At 41.4% G+C, this 15,438-nt stretch overlaps 1 protein-coding gene across 1 annotated transcript; it reads right to left on the reverse strand.

The window, feature by feature from the left end:
- Positions 1-3,179: 3,179 nt before the first annotated feature.
- On the reverse strand, positions 3,180-6,629 carry tmem256 (transmembrane protein 256). The gene is made up of 4 exons (XM_034106115.2): positions 6,495-6,629; positions 4,744-4,781; positions 4,514-4,594; positions 3,180-3,775 (listed from the first exon to the last, which is right to left on the reverse strand). Exons 1-4 carry the CDS (start codon positions 6,574-6,576, stop codon positions 3,632-3,634), a joined length of 345 nt encoding a protein of 114 aa, XP_033962006.1. The 5' UTR covers positions 6,577-6,629; the 3' UTR covers positions 3,180-3,631.
- Between the last annotated feature and the right edge of the window lie 8,809 nt (positions 6,630-15,438).

Consider the following 15,438-nt stretch of genomic DNA (forward strand, 5'->3'; position numbering starts at 1 on the left):
TTACTATATTGCCTGTGGGTTGATATGTGTGCGTCTCCTGGTCCATGTGAGCAAGAAGGAGGAAACTGTGGCTAATCATGCAAGATGGCCGGCGTTTCATTCCAGAGGAGGACGCATTTCCACAGTCAGCCCATCTCATCCCATAAGCTCTCTATCACCCCCCTCGTTCATGACTGCTGACTCTCACACAAACACTCCCTCTTCATCTTTAACCAAAACAGGCTCTGACCAAGAAATCAATGGCACAGCGAGGCCTACCAGAAGGAGCTGATGTAATTAAATCCAACTGCGGAGTAAGAGAAAAAAAGCATAGGGAGGCTTGTGAAGTGCAGAGGAAGTCCCTGGAGGTATAATTAACAGTATCTACTGTTAGTATCTTCTTTCTCCGACACTCACTACTTTACAGACTGAAGCAAAGCACCAGACAGTGGATTTGCTTTCAGACCCTCCTGCTTTATGACATGTGGATGAAATGGCAACATACAGAGCCTATAAATAATAATGAATACAAGAGGATTTAATGTGTACTCTTATCACTGAAATAGGACACACCTGAATCTTCACAGGAGCTGCAGGAATTTGTCCTTAAACATGGAGATAACAAGGTACATCTATTTGCATCACAACATTTTGACTGGGACTATTTCCTGGCCAGGTAAAACAAATGTTGGGAATACTCCATTTTGAAGGGGTTGAACACGTTTTTAGTTATTTAGATGATGTTATTTGAATCCTCATTTGAAGACACTGTTAACTTGCTTAAGATGTATGAAAAGACAAACACTGAGAACTAGCTCTGTCTCAATCACTTTGAAAGCTACAGAAAAGAACATTAATGAAGACACAAGTGTCTCCCTTAATCTCATTTTTCCATTTCTCCCCCTCTCACACATTTGATGTGGTCGGCCACAGCAGAGCATCTTGATCCGGCTAGATCTTAACACAGGAGTGCTGTGCTGGCACCAACAGGGATCCACACTTCTGGATGTCAGCTGATAAATAGATAGCCCTAAAATAAGACTGCTGTGTGAAAGTGGTCAAATGCTGTCTTGCGAGTCAGTCACATGATTATCCCCTCAAGTATTTAACACGTACAGCTGAAAATGTGATGATGGCACTTCAATTATGCACCTGACAGTGCGGAACACGCTGTGACTTCCAGTCATGTGTGTCCTGTAAAGTTAAAAGTTGTGAGTCAGAGATATGAGACCGGGTGTCAGAGCGTTATCTGTTGCCTGGTCCTGGAATAGCAGAGTGCTTCTCAATAGCTACTTAATTCTAATGAGGGTTGTATGAGTTGTGATCAAGAGCTCATTGGCACCGTGTGCAGTCGATAGCTCTTTCTCTTCTGAGCAGAGCCTCGGCTCCGGTGACGACCCCAGAAAATTGACCCGAAGATTTATACAGCTATTTTCTAAAGGTCTCCCATTCGTGGGCCTACAGTCAGGAAGGCAAATTAGTGTTTCAATGGATTTCAATTTGAATGAGGAGTGGTTGGAACACGGCCCTGGCTACGGGGAGGCCATGGGTAATGAACTCCTTTGTGTTCTGCCACTTAGAGGATCAAATGCTCCAGGCTGTGAAGACATTCAGCACCGCAAGAGGGAGGATTTTCTTTGGCTTCTATAGGCGGTGGATCCTGAGTTTATCCGACCTTTACTGAGAACCACTCACTGAAGAGACCGCGGTTAAACTGGAATTGGCGTTTCTCAATTGGAATTGGATTGCAGTCAGGTTTCGCAACTGTTCATTTACTCTGGATGCATTAATCCAGGTACATGTACAGCAGCAGTACTGTATTGGTAGTGGAAATGTTCTTCTGTCCATATATGATAAATGCATTGGAAGGAATTTAACAATTGACATTATCTAGACAGAAAATATTAAAAAATGTATATTATGTACATGTATAGTATAACCTATCCTGCACAATGCTACACATGGCTTGATGTTTTAATGCTTTGTGAAATACTTTGTGACTATGTCTGGAAAAAGGGCTTTATAAATAAATGTTACTTACTATAGGTCTAATAATAATTTGAATTTCAGTCTGGACTATAATTGCCATTTAAGAGTTATTCCTAAAAGTACTCATTATGCAGAATTAACACATTCAGGGTGATTGTTGTATACAGTGAATTAGTCATAATTAGGGATGTCCCGATCACCTTTTTTTGCTCCCGATCCGATTCCGATCATTTGATTTTGACAATCTGCCGATACCGATTTTTCCCGATCCGATCTTTATGCAATGCATTAAGAGAAAAAAAGGTAACAGATAACGGCTGGCCATCCAACGCGATGAATTCAGCTATCTTGGCTGTTATTTGTTTGGCCTTTTCACCGTTCTGGGGCAGTTTCTCTTTCCTTTTAAAGGTATCTGAAAGTGTCGGTTGTTTCAGTGCCGTTACCCGAGTGGCCGCTGTGTACTCGTCGTGTTGTTGATGGTGTTTGTTTCTCAGGTGGCGTATTAGATTGGTCGTGTTGAACGTAGCTCTGTTCTTTCCACCACGCGGAACCTCCGCCTTGCAAACATTGCATCTGGCTGTTACACTGCCTTCGCTTTCAATTTTATAATACTTCCAAACTGCTGACATTTTCTCTGTCCCGACTCCCGAGTCACCAGCTGAACGTAGCCTCTCGTTAGCTTACTGCTACTATTAGACACTGCGCCCACTCTGTTGCCAGATTTGAGAGAAATAAGTAACCAGGTCTGAAAACAAGCCCAAAAGAAGCAACACCTACATGATCTTGTGTAATTTTAAACCAAAACTAAGGCCTCAGGATGACTTTAAGACGTGAACATGGTCATTTTTGTTTTGTAACATTAAATAAAAAAAATTAAGAAATCCCGATCCCCGATTTTTTTCTCCCGATTCCGATCTTTTGAAAATCACGTGATCGGCTCCGATCCCCGATCACGTGATCGGGACATCTCTAGTCATAATGTATTAACAAGTTGTAATTGTAATCGATCAGGTAGTCAGTTTAATCTGCATTATACATATATTCATTTATACAAATGTATAGACCAATTACATGATTTGTCTAATCAGCAAAGTTCAACCTTTACAAGACCATGTAGGGAGGTGAAAAGGACATGTATTAGGCAGATTGAAAAAATGTACTTGAAGAAGTAATGAAAAAGTAATGTGTAAAAATCAGGCAACCCAACAATGTGTAAGAAAAAGTATTTATTTCTCCTCATATTCCTTTCATTTTTGCTCTACTTCTGCAATACCACTGCTGTATACATTTACAGAAACATAAATAGAAACTGTATTTATTCACTGTTAAGTAAAACTTTGAGAACTTCTAGATTTGATTTCCAAGTTCAAAATTGACATACCAGTGGAAATGAGTCAACAATTCGTCGAGATGACACCTGCTTTATTCTCTGTGTATCCATTTTAACTTAAGGGCAGCGATCAGAAACAGACAGCAATGGTAGAAACGTGATAATCCTGTGACCTTATCTGCCGCTGACACCCACAACCCCTGGACAGGGAGCGATTAGATGGGTGACATTACTCAGCACTTCTAAACCCCCCCCCCTGCAGTTCATCCATTAACAGTCTGACAGTCCAGCGTCACAGAGCGGCCCTGTGGAGGGGACGTGAACTGTTACAGTTCAGAGAATTATAGCCAGCCAGCCAGCGATCATAGCTACACCCCCCATGGGAGCAATCTTGCGTAGAGCAGAGTCTCCGGTCATGGACTGGTGGTACAGAGAGCCACAGAACATCCCCATGCCCGCTATCAGGAGGGTCCCCGCCTGTAGAGAGGGGACACAGACAAACATTTTATAAATTAGGTTACTGACAAAAAGCAGATTCATTTGTCATTTATTAGGTTTAAAATGTAAATTGCAGAAAATGTACTTGTTCCTTTTAGATTCAGCGGCACAAACAAAAACATTTATTTAAGAAGATTAAAGGCTGTCATATATTAAATTGAGTTATTTCGTACTTCTACTTAGTGTGAAAGAAAATGGTCTTGTTTCTTTTTAGATTCTGCATCAAACTAAATTAGAAACATACATCTGAAAATAGGACAAAATGTATATTGAACAAATCTGTACACTTCTGAATAATTCATTTATTTTATGGTTGCCTATTTTGTAAATTATATATTGTGCATAAATACACATGCACTTAGTACTGAAGGTATACATAATATTATTACTTATTTATAATGTGATGATAACAGCCTATTGTTACTTCTCCTTCTTTTAAGGGAAAAAAACATATTAAAAAAGCTACCAGTCTCAATTTTTACCCCATTGTTTCAGTAATTTTTTTATTTAAATTAAATGTTTTTTTAATAACGAATAAGAAATGCATGTTGTAGCTAACATGTACTGTAGATATGTGTGTAAAGGAGTTACAATAACAACTTCTCTTTCAATTCCATGCTGGTTTTCTGAGTGGGGACAGACGGATATGGCACTTAAAAATTCCTTTTCAAAAGGGACACTTGAGGGCTAACAGTTGGTATTAGGTTTGATACTCACCACAGCAGGTTTGCTGGAGTGGGCAGCACCCAGCAGAGCCAGGCTGTGGTAGAAATGATACTTGTTGGCCGTTTCAAATAGCTGGAAAAGCAAGACACAAAGAGAGAACAGCACTCAGACTAATCCTGCATAATCCAGATCATGATCTGTGACAGTGATCAAGTAAAAAGTGTTGAAGTAAAAGCAATTTTTTAACATCAAAATGTGCCATCACAGCAATATTAACATACCACTCTCTGGTAGTCATCGGGGTCGCTGTTTTTGAAGCCTAAAACAGAAAAATGACAAAATTAAAGAAATAATATTACTTTCAAACACAAGTTTACACACTTTATGACAATTTAAATGGCATCAATAGTTTCTTATAAGTTCCCCACAAAATACATTTGTTTTGAATGAGTAACTAATGTCTGAAGGTTTTAAGTTTAGGCTTTTGTTGATGCTTTTGATCAATGGCAGTAGTGAATAGTGAGGGGTATAAATATAACTGTCTCAAATAGTGCAGCCCAAACAATATTATGTCTGATGTCTCGTAAAAAAACAAAATAGAGCACTACTAACTTGACTTTCTGACTGCACGTTTGCCATTAGGCTTGTTTGAGACAAGCAAGACCTGCGCAGACCTGCGCAGTTGCGATCAACGTCTTGCTAGTGCGTTGCATGATGGTTAGTTATTTTGTCCGACTTGCTCTGGAGGCTCGCCCACATGAGACTTTGAAATCTCGCGGGACACAGACGCCCGCAGCCTTGAGAGCGAGGCGAGGCGAGTTGGCGCAGTTGCTCTCCACGAGCTGCGGAAGCGAAATGCTTGATGGGAAACGGCTCGCTGGTATCTCGAGCTGAGCGCTCATTGGTGGTTTTTACCACGTGCTGCTGATGAAACTCTCCAATTGGCTGGCAAAAGTTTGTTGTTGTTTTGTGTCAGTTTTACGTCGCCACATCCATTCCCATTTTTCATCATTGTTCCACAATGTTTATCATCATGAAATTAATATCTATATATTTTATACTATACTGCTTACCGTTGTCATACTTTATATATCTTAGCATATTCATACACACTGTTCATACTGCTCACAGGCTGATATCTAGTGTATTCATACCCCACTGTTTATTCATCATTCAATTCATTCTATATGTTATTCTGTAGATTGTGTACATTACTTTCCACTTCACTGCTTGTTGCACCTGGTTAGAAGCTAAACTGCATTTCGTTGTCTCAGTACCTGTAATATGTGCAATAACAATAAAGTTTCTCTTTAAGTTAAACCAAATCATTAAAATAAAATCTAATGTAATGATTTGGTTTAACCTTATTTATTGAATACATCATTTAAAATGGCAAGATTAAAATCAAATTACATCCATGTTGTACACATCATAAAGCTTAAAGTGGCAGCTAAAGAATTAACACAGCAGCAGGTCTGTTCAATTCATGCTCATTAAGCTTCATGTGTGCGGATCTGAAGGGACTGATCATTTGTAGCCTGTCCACCTATCAGTTTTGCAAACATTAAGAGGGAGGAGCATTTCTAATTATGGAACCCAGTCACTGGTGTGGTTCATCATCATGACTGAATTAACAAACCTATATAAAGCAATGGAGAGACCTTTGTCTACAGTGGGTAACATGGAATTTCCGCCATTGCAAACCCAGCCAGTCAACAAGCCTATTGACTCCTCCATGACACACAGGGGGCGGTCACCTTAATTACAAAACTGTTTATTTAGTAAATTAGCATGCTGCTGCTTTGAGTGTCATTTGTATGCCAAACTAACTATTAGCCTATTCAACATTAGCAGCAGATATGTGTTATTTTTTAGTCCGGCAAATGCGCCGTTATAGAAGGTCAATTTTTTGCAACGGAGGCTGGAGTGGTTAGCTTGACATGGCAGTGTTTCCCCGCTGTTTTACGATTCCAACCTAAAGGAAATACTATTGCATGAGTATGGCGAATACTCTAATGTGCAGTGACCCTACCGTGAGCCCCGTATGCCCCTGCTGCCACCGCAGAAGCCCCTGACAGAGCTGCTATCCTCCGGACAACAACAGCAGCGGTCATGTTTGGAAGCTGCGTGTTTATCCGACAAGCGGAAGACTGCCAGCGATGCTGCCTTCAATGTCCTTAAGGAAAATCCGCCTTCTGACATCAGAGTTTACGTAACACAAATAGTCAGTGTTGGAAAAAGTATTCGGATTCTTAACTTGAGTAAAAATTATAATACCACACATTTCAATAAAAAGTTCTGCATGTAGAATGGTACTTCAGTAAAAGTACAAGAGTACGATTAGGAAAATGTACTTAAAGTATTCGGAGTAATATTAGCAGTTATTGCAAAACAAATATTAATATATTTTAAAGCAAGAGCAGCACATATTTTTTAACAAAACAATCCAAAATAATTCCAATAAATGTTATGTTAACCCACTCATTGTTTTAGTGAATTAAATATTATGTTAGATGATTTAATGTATACCAAATAATCATATTTTTCAAAGTTTTCTGAAGTTGTGTGCCTCAAAATCCATAAATGTATAATCTAATTGGTAAATTAATATCTAAAAATAAATGTAGTTGAGTAAAAAGTACACAATTTGCTTCCAAAATGTAAAAAAGTAGAAGTATAAAGTCGTACAAAATGAAAATGCTCGGGTAAAGTACAAGTACCCCAAATGTGTACTTAACTACAGCACTTGAGTAAATATATGTATTTACTTTCCACCTCTGCTGGTGAGGTTTAACAAAGTAATACAAATAGTCAAACACATTGTAACAGAACTGTATTACAGAAGATAGAGAATATAAACATCCGCTGATCTTGTGGCCTTTTGCATACCATTGTTGCTTATTCAGTTCACAAATTAAGTATACACATATCTTTAAACACCAATTCATAAGATATGAATACACCAGAAGGCGTAAATAGAATAGAAAATAATGTCAGACTCATTTACACATCCGAGTCACATCTCACGTTTTGATATTACACAAATAATTCAATTAACAGCTATTTGTCCTTATTACGACTTTCTGTTCAGCCCTTGAATGCACCACTGCGGTCATTCTACTGCTCCTGGTACATCCGCTTAGTGATGGGAATTCCGGCTCTTCTTGGTGAGCCGGATCATTTGGCTCGGCTCACCAAGAAGAGCCGGCTCTTTCGGCTCCCAAACGGCTCTTCAGTTTACCACATATTATACGTTTTATAATTAAATCAAATGTAGCCCTGTTTTGACTAATGATTTATATGTGTACACATATATCACTTAAATTATTCAATACATCCTTTGTACTGAAGTATTCAAAAGTAAAAATGACATGTTTAATATATGATTTGCTGTGGCCCAGGGGGCGGATCTACAGGACATCTTGCCCCCCCTTTGCCACCCCATATAAAATGTTCTAGAACCGCCACTGCTGTGGCCAAATGTTTTCATTGCATTTACAGACCTTGTAACTCTCTGATACCACCTGACTTGCTTGAAGAACCACGCTATACACAAAGAAAGCAGATAGCAAAACCTATAAAAACGTAAGCATAGACATTTAAAAAAAGGGGCTACTGTATCGACATTTTAAAATTATATTTAAAGAAAAGGCCCTGACAAAACAGCATTGCTCTATTTCAGTAACTATTAACTATAGAAAAAAAGACAGCAACAGCTGACATCAAATCTTTGCTGAGCCAGGATAATCATAAATAAATAACATAGTGAAAATAAATATATTGCAATGCTCAAAACAGCAGCATCCAACCGTCTCTAATCCTTGGATATTAAATGTCACTGCATGCATGCACGGAGCAGCTGTAGCGCAGAGATCATCATATCATTCTGTCTTGTATTAGTCAACAAAAACCCCCCAAAAAACACGGCTCGTTCGCGGGTGTGAGACGACTCCCGTCGTTCACTTAAAAGACCGCGACCGACACATCACTAATCCATATCCCTTTGTAGGCTTGAACCAAAATGGCGACTGCCGTGCTACAGTTTCAGCCTTACGGCCTGTCTACACAGCGGCGTGCGTTGAAGCTTCCAACGCTTCTGCCCATTCACTTTGAATGGGGTGACGTCACTTTTAGCCGAACTGCATCGTGGGAAGCGACACGGAGCGTTGCTGGCGTGGCTCGCTGCAAAAGTTGAGCAATGTTCAACTTTTGACGCCTCGGCAGAAGCGTCGGCCAATCGAATCATATGCCAGTACAAGCTCTAGCCAATAAAACCGCTGCTTGTGTGTCAGGGGCGGGAGATTCATGTGATTGGTTGTTGGTCGAGTGTCAGACACGCCCGCCGGCAAGCGTCAACGCACGCCGCTGTGTGGACGGGCCGTTAGGTTCTTATTATTATACATCCATGGTTTCAGCCCACTGGTGAATTTCATAACTCTACCAAATAGATGTGACACTGACACGACACTTCAGAAGTCTTGAATCACCCCTAGGCTGTAGGCTACTGAGGCTATGTTAGTGTAGGCAGTTCAAACTCCAATGGCTGGTAGCCTAAATTCAGACTTTCACTGCAGGAGAAACTGCACACAGGATTTAAGTAAAAAAGCACCTTATTTAATTATCATTTCATTCTGTGTAAAATCTGGTCATATTCAGCCTTGAGAGCTGTAAAAATGCGCAAACTCACTCACTGCTTACATTGACTATTTCACAAATGGAAAAGAAAATCATGTTTTCCCTGCCTTAAGGCCTCAATTCTGAATTGCATTATTATTGGCAGGGGTGAATTTTACTATTGTGCTGTATGAATAGGTAATTTTCTCCACAGAGGGGTTGCTTGGCTTTAGAAAGGATTAAACTACCCTTTTTTCAGCATCACCATTGGCAGCGGGGTCTTGTTCTCGAGTGAGGGAACAATGGAGCGTGAGATGGGCCGGAGAATCGGAGCAGCGGGAGCGGTACTGCAGTCGCTTTACCGCACCGTTGTGACGAAAAGGGAGCTGAGCCAGAAGGCAAAGCTCTCTGTCTACCGGGCCATTTTCGTTCCTACCCTCACCTATGGTCATGAAGGATGGGTCATGACCGAAAGAACGAGATCGCGGATACAAGCGGCCGAGATGGGTTTCCTCCGCCGGGTGGCTGGCGTCTCCCTTAGAGATAAGGTGAGAAGTTCGGTCATCAGGGAGGGACTCGGAGTTGAGCCGCTCCTCCTTCGTGTCGAAAGGAGCCAGTTGAGGTGGTTCGGGCACCTAGTTAGGATGCCACCTGGGCGCCTCCCTAGGGAGGTGTTCCAGGCACGTCCAGCTGGGAAGAGACCAAGGGGTAGACCTAGGACCAGGTGGAGGGATTATATCTCTTCGCTGGCCTGGGAGCGCCTTGGGATCCCCCAGTCAGAGCTGGTTGATGTCGCCAGGGAAAGGAAAGTTTGGGGCTCTCTGCTGGAACTGCTACCCCGAGACCCGACCACGGATAAGCGGGAGAAGATGGATGGATGGATGGACCATTGGCAGCAAATTGCAACAATGCGCAGCGGTGCAAAGGGTGCATTGGTGTGCAGTCCTTTATAAAGCAGTGTAATTTGGAAAGCTATCTTGACTAAGCTTTTGTGCATTTCTCATAATGTTTGACATGTCTTCCTGCAAGCAGAGATGGTAAGTTGAAGGCTTGAGTTACCCTTTGAAAACTAGTCCCTTCAGTATGCCTACCAAAAGGGGGTTGCTGTATTGCTTTTCCATCCTGTGTGTGTGTGTGTGTGTGTGTGTGTGTGTGTGTGTGTGTGTGTGTGTGTGTGTGTGTGTGTGTGTGTGTGTGTGTGTGTGTGTGTGTGTGTGTGTGTGTGTGTGTGTGTGTGTGTGCACATTGAGGGGGGCGGGAGGACTTCTTCCAATTATCATATTCAAATTACTTGGGGTCACACCGCATTACTGGGGAGTCACTGAAACACAGTTTCCGCTGAGCCTCGTCCTTAGCTGACTTTGACACAGCAGTAACACAATGCATACAATTAACACGTCCTAATGACCATGTAGCTAATTAAAAAGAAGCCAGATGAGTCACAAGCCTTCATCATCAAACTCAACCTGTGGACACTGTCTGTTCGTGTTCTCCTTTTGGCATAATTTCTCTGCCCGCTTGTTGGTTTGGATCAGAGAAGTCCACACATCCTTCACTCAAGTAGTACAGAGATACTCCTGTTGAGACTGAAAGTTAAAGTACTGGCTAAACTTCTTCTCAGTACAGAAGGACTTTGAAATGTAGGCTACTTAAAGGGCCCATGTCATGCTTTTCCGGTTATTACCCGTCCCCTTGTGTGTTATGAAGGTTTTTCTGCATGTAAACAACGGTCTGCAGAGTCACACACCCTCAAAGTACACCCTGTAGCGAGTAAAACTCTAACACAGAGAAGACCTGTCTGTGCTGCCCCAGAACGCCTCGTTGGAGATTTGTCATTTTCCATTGTTTCCTTCCTGGGTTCTGTGACACCCAAATCAACAACAAATGACCGGATTGGCCCAAATGGACCAATCCGCAGAGCACCTCACACACCAGGGCCCTTTCTCATTTCATCAAATCCCCCTCCTCGACTCCTCGGTCCTCCGGTAGTGACTAGGGTGACCAGATCCCAACAAACCAAATGTGGGACAAAGAGTATGGTTGTGTGGGACAATGTGGGACAATGTGGGACACCCTCTCAACAGCACCCCCCAACCCCCGGAAAAAAAAACCGTAACAAATATATAACAGAGCAGAAAGTGAAGTCAAAATGCAGTTTTTTAATAAAGAAAAGTAAACTAAGGCTAACCAAGGCAGCAGGCATTATTCACTTCAAGTGTTTAGAAATGCATCTTCTTCATTCAACTAGTGTATTACGTGTACAAGTAGGCACAACATAAATTAATAGATAAAATAAAACCAACACTGGCCAGGAGGGAACAGAAACATAATAATACATAAAATAAAATAGCTTTCAGTTTTGTCCATCACAGCAACAGAAGGTGGGCCCCCACTATTTTGTTGCTGTGCTATTTTGTCACCTAGAACCACTGGTGTCTTTGACTCTGTCAAACAACTCTCCACAGAGGCAGGGGCAAGCACATCTGTTATTATGGACGCTGCTTTTGTACGACCACATGACATTTTCGTTACTATCTCAGAGTCTGGAAAAATGGTCGGCGCTAGCTTGTTACCAGTCATTTGACCGGTATGAATGGGAGTGTTGCACTGCGTGGTAAACACTGGTTATTTCTGCTGCTGTTACCTTGTCTGAGTGACCATCATTTTTTGGTTTGAGTAGGAATGTCTCCATAGAGTGGGATGTCTCTTTTTGAGCGACACGTTTCTTGTGAGAATCGCATTCTCTGTGTCTTTTGACGTCGTATTTTTGACTGCCATGTGAAATTTAAAAATTACTCTTGCAAAGATTGCAAAAAAATCTCTGAGAGTCGCCCTGCACTGGCTTCACCCACGGGTAAGTGTCTTCCCAGTCTTTGTTGTATGTGCATCTTCTTAGCTGTAGTTTCAGTTTCCTCCATTTTCCATAACCTGCTGCATCGCCTGCGTTCGTTGTTGTTGTTTGGCGGGTGGGGGGGTGGGTGTGAGTGAGTTACTCTCATTGGTTAACACTGGACCAGCACCCGCCGTGTGTTACAGTTTGATTGACAGCAAACACAGCCCCCTGATGATAGCCTTGCCTGCTTTCTCAAAAGCCATTGGATGAATCTGATTTTAAAGAAAAGCGTATTAGCCAATCAAAATGAAATATGCGGGACATCGTCTCAATTTGCGGGACTCACCAAAAGTCGTGAAAATGCTGTGCAGACCCGTGCAAAGCGGGACATCTGGTCACCCTAGTAGTGACCCGGAAATGAATTTCAGCGCGCCATGTTGAAGGACATCTAATTTCTCTAAATGCACTTCGAGGACCGAGCGTTGAGGAGGCTCTCTGGAGGAGCTATAACCGAGGATACACTGATGGGTCCTCCACGGTCCTCCACGGCTGCTTCGTGAATGCATTTCCGGCAACAGAGATGTTTCAAAGACTCGTGACGCACGGCCGGACTTATCTCAGCCAATGACAGCTCTGCATGCATCCCCTGGATATTATTTTATTAACTGCTTTCATCGCGACGCGATGTTTACAGTGAGAACAGCTTTGAGGTCCGTGCAGAAAGCAGAGCAGTGTGTATAATATATATCACTCAGTAGAACAGGCCTACTCTTTTTGCTTTAGTTTAGTAGATATCTACAAGCAAAGAGTCGATATTTTTCTAAAACCATTTAGTGCTTCACAATTAAATACACCACGGCTGTAGCCTGTTTTAGGAGCTGTATATGCGTGTGTGTGGTGTAGGTGTGTGTGGTACAGTGTGTGCATAGATGCAGCGGACAGACAGGTGTCAGTTGGTTTGGTGTCCTCTGCTTACTTTTAATACATGTAAATACAACTTTTGGCCCGTAATTTATTTTCCACATTGTAGCGACCAGAGCAACACATCCTCACTCCCAGGTCGGCCTATGTTGACGTTATGTCAAGTCCCCTGCCGGCTTTTTCCAACGCAAGGGGGGGGGCCTTAGCGTCCATTTTCAACACGAGGGGGGGGGCCTTAGCGTCCATTTTCAACGCAAGGGGGGGGCCCTTAGCGTCCATTTTCAGCTTTCCGGGATGTCCATGTGCTTCTATGGACGCTCATGGAAGCACGGCATTCGTTTGTGTCGACTGCCCTTAAAGGCAATGAAGACACTACACTACCCAGAATCCCCAGCTATCGTTTGGACTACACCATGTGCTCTGTTTGACAAACCCCGTGATAGTCCTCAAGCTCTGTGATTGGAGAGTGTGCTCCGAGGGTTACCGAGCCTCGAACAGCACTTGAACTGGGATGGAACCACGGCAGACTGTTCAAAACTGGATTTGAACGGGTCCACCGCGTCCCCCCCCCCCCTCCCCAGAACTACACATGCTGGCTATTCTGTTTCGCAACATGTTCTCTATGGCACGTCTCTACTGGGAGTTGTAGTTTTAAAAGACGTTTTCGTATTTCCCATAATAAGAAGTTGCCAGTATTAAACTGTGTACATCCCTGGAGGTTTAGGGGACAGGAAACACTCACATTTAAAACATATAATTAATAAATGGGTGAAAATTGCTGGTGCCCATAATGGGCAGTATTAATATATATACCCACACGCCAGCTAAGGTCAGAAGAGCTTTATTTAACAGCTGGACTTATGTTTGTGACCCCTCCTGTTGTTAATTGATAACATTACATTACATTACATTAATTGATAAGCCTGAAACATGCACTTGTCAAGGTTCATAGGCACATTTTGCAAATATGGCAGTAGCCATCGATCAGCTTAAGATAAGATATACTTTATTGATCCCAAGTTGGAACATTTGCGTTGCATCAGCATGTGTAACAGTTAAATCTGCAGTGGTGTTTATTTGAAAATCATTTAGTATAATCACATAAATTCTGTGTTTTATATTTAACAATTCTGTGTTCTTTATTTATTGATTGTTCAATACCTGACAAGGCCGGAGATGAAATATCTGCATACATCTTATAAGAGCATAATACATTATGTATAATATCAGTTAAAATAAGTGCTTCAACATAGTTAACATTGCTGGAGGTATGCACAAATATTGATAGATGTCTTGTAATGCACTATTGAGGAACCTGCGACCCAAGTTTTTCATTCAGTGCAGAACTACACCATAGTTGTGTAGGCCTATATGATCTGTCAATAAACCTTAGAAAATCTTGAAATCTTGAACGGGATGTGCAAAATAGTCATTATATACAGTCTTTAATTAACTATTAGTAGAGAATAACGAGTAATGAATATACTTTATAGGGATCCTATTAATATCTAATAATAAAAATAATGAAATTCAATAACATGCTTTAACCACCAGGTGTCTCTTTATATCATCTGTGCACCTTTATGGTGTAAATACAGCCTATCTACCAATTGGATCAAATATAAAAGTGAGCCGAATTAGTGTTGATACGGCAAAGAGACGTATTGTGTGAAAAGAAATGTAAGATGTTGTTTAATGGCTGATATATTTATGATCCACGTCACGTTTTCAGTTCCTCATGTTTGTCTTCTCATCAGGGCTCTATAAATACAGAACTACGGCAGATATGTAATATTTAATGCAGCCGAACCGTGTATTACAATGCCGTTATGTGATGACTTTCAAAGAGAAAAGCAAGCACACTCGGAATAAGGTATTATTTTATTTTCTTTAAACGTTTTCGGTCTGTTTCCGGTATTTGTTAATGACGATGTGCTGTGAGATGTGAGACTGGAATTGCACAGGGGGAAATAACGTATCTTTAGATGCGGATTTTGTTAACTAATATGTTTGCGCTGTGGACTAACACTATACATTGACGGGGAAGGGGGTAGCAATAAAGATAACACCATTAAACAGTTACACAACATAACAGAAATAATATCGATAGCAGCGTCCCTAGCAACCACCTTGGTAACAATGAAAACGTTGGACGCAATTTCCTGAAGTAATCTTCGTAATAACTAGCAAACTAAAGATCATGTACATCCACTGCACACATAATCTGAAATAACAACTCATATTTCTCGCATCAAATGACATCAAAACGCATTTTAATAGCCAAACTAACTTTAAAATAGGCATTTTACACCCAGAATAAAACGAAGTTCGGCCATGTTTTCTTTTTCTGCAGGGAGAAATGATAGGGATTCTGGGTAGTGTAGTGTCTTCTGCCATCATTTACTCCGAAAAAAGATTTGTTTCTCCGAATCGAAGGGGAAAAATACAAAAGCATTGCACACAATTTAAACCAATCAATGTTGTGTAATTAACAAGGATAATCTGGTGTTTTTTAGTCGATGAGTAGTGCAGATATCATTGTAAAATCAATCGTCAGTAAGGGGAATATTTACTTCCGGGTGTACAATTCTCCGCTATCCAATGAGAA

Source organism: Pseudochaenichthys georgianus, chromosome 18 (assembly GCF_902827115.2).
Source record: "Pseudochaenichthys georgianus chromosome 18, fPseGeo1.2, whole genome shotgun sequence".
NCBI classification, from domain to species: Eukaryota; Metazoa; Chordata; class Actinopteri; order Perciformes; family Channichthyidae; genus Pseudochaenichthys; species Pseudochaenichthys georgianus.

What these genes read in the sequence shown, in the direction of transcription:
- tmem256 (XM_034106115.2), bottom strand. Translation starts at nt 6,576, where the DNA reads ATGACCGCTGCTGTTGTTGTCCGGAGGATAGCAGCTCTGTCAGGGGCT. An exon ending in CCGATGACTACCAGAGAGTG is followed by an intron (nt 4,595 to 4,743) that starts GTATGTTAATAT and finishes TTGCTTTTCCAG; the next exon opens with CTATTTGAAACGGCCAACAA. An exon ending in ACTCCAGCAAACCTGCTGTG is followed by an intron (nt 3,776 to 4,513) that starts GTGAGTATCAAA and finishes CCCTCTCTACAG; the next exon opens with GCGGGGACCCTCCTGATAGC.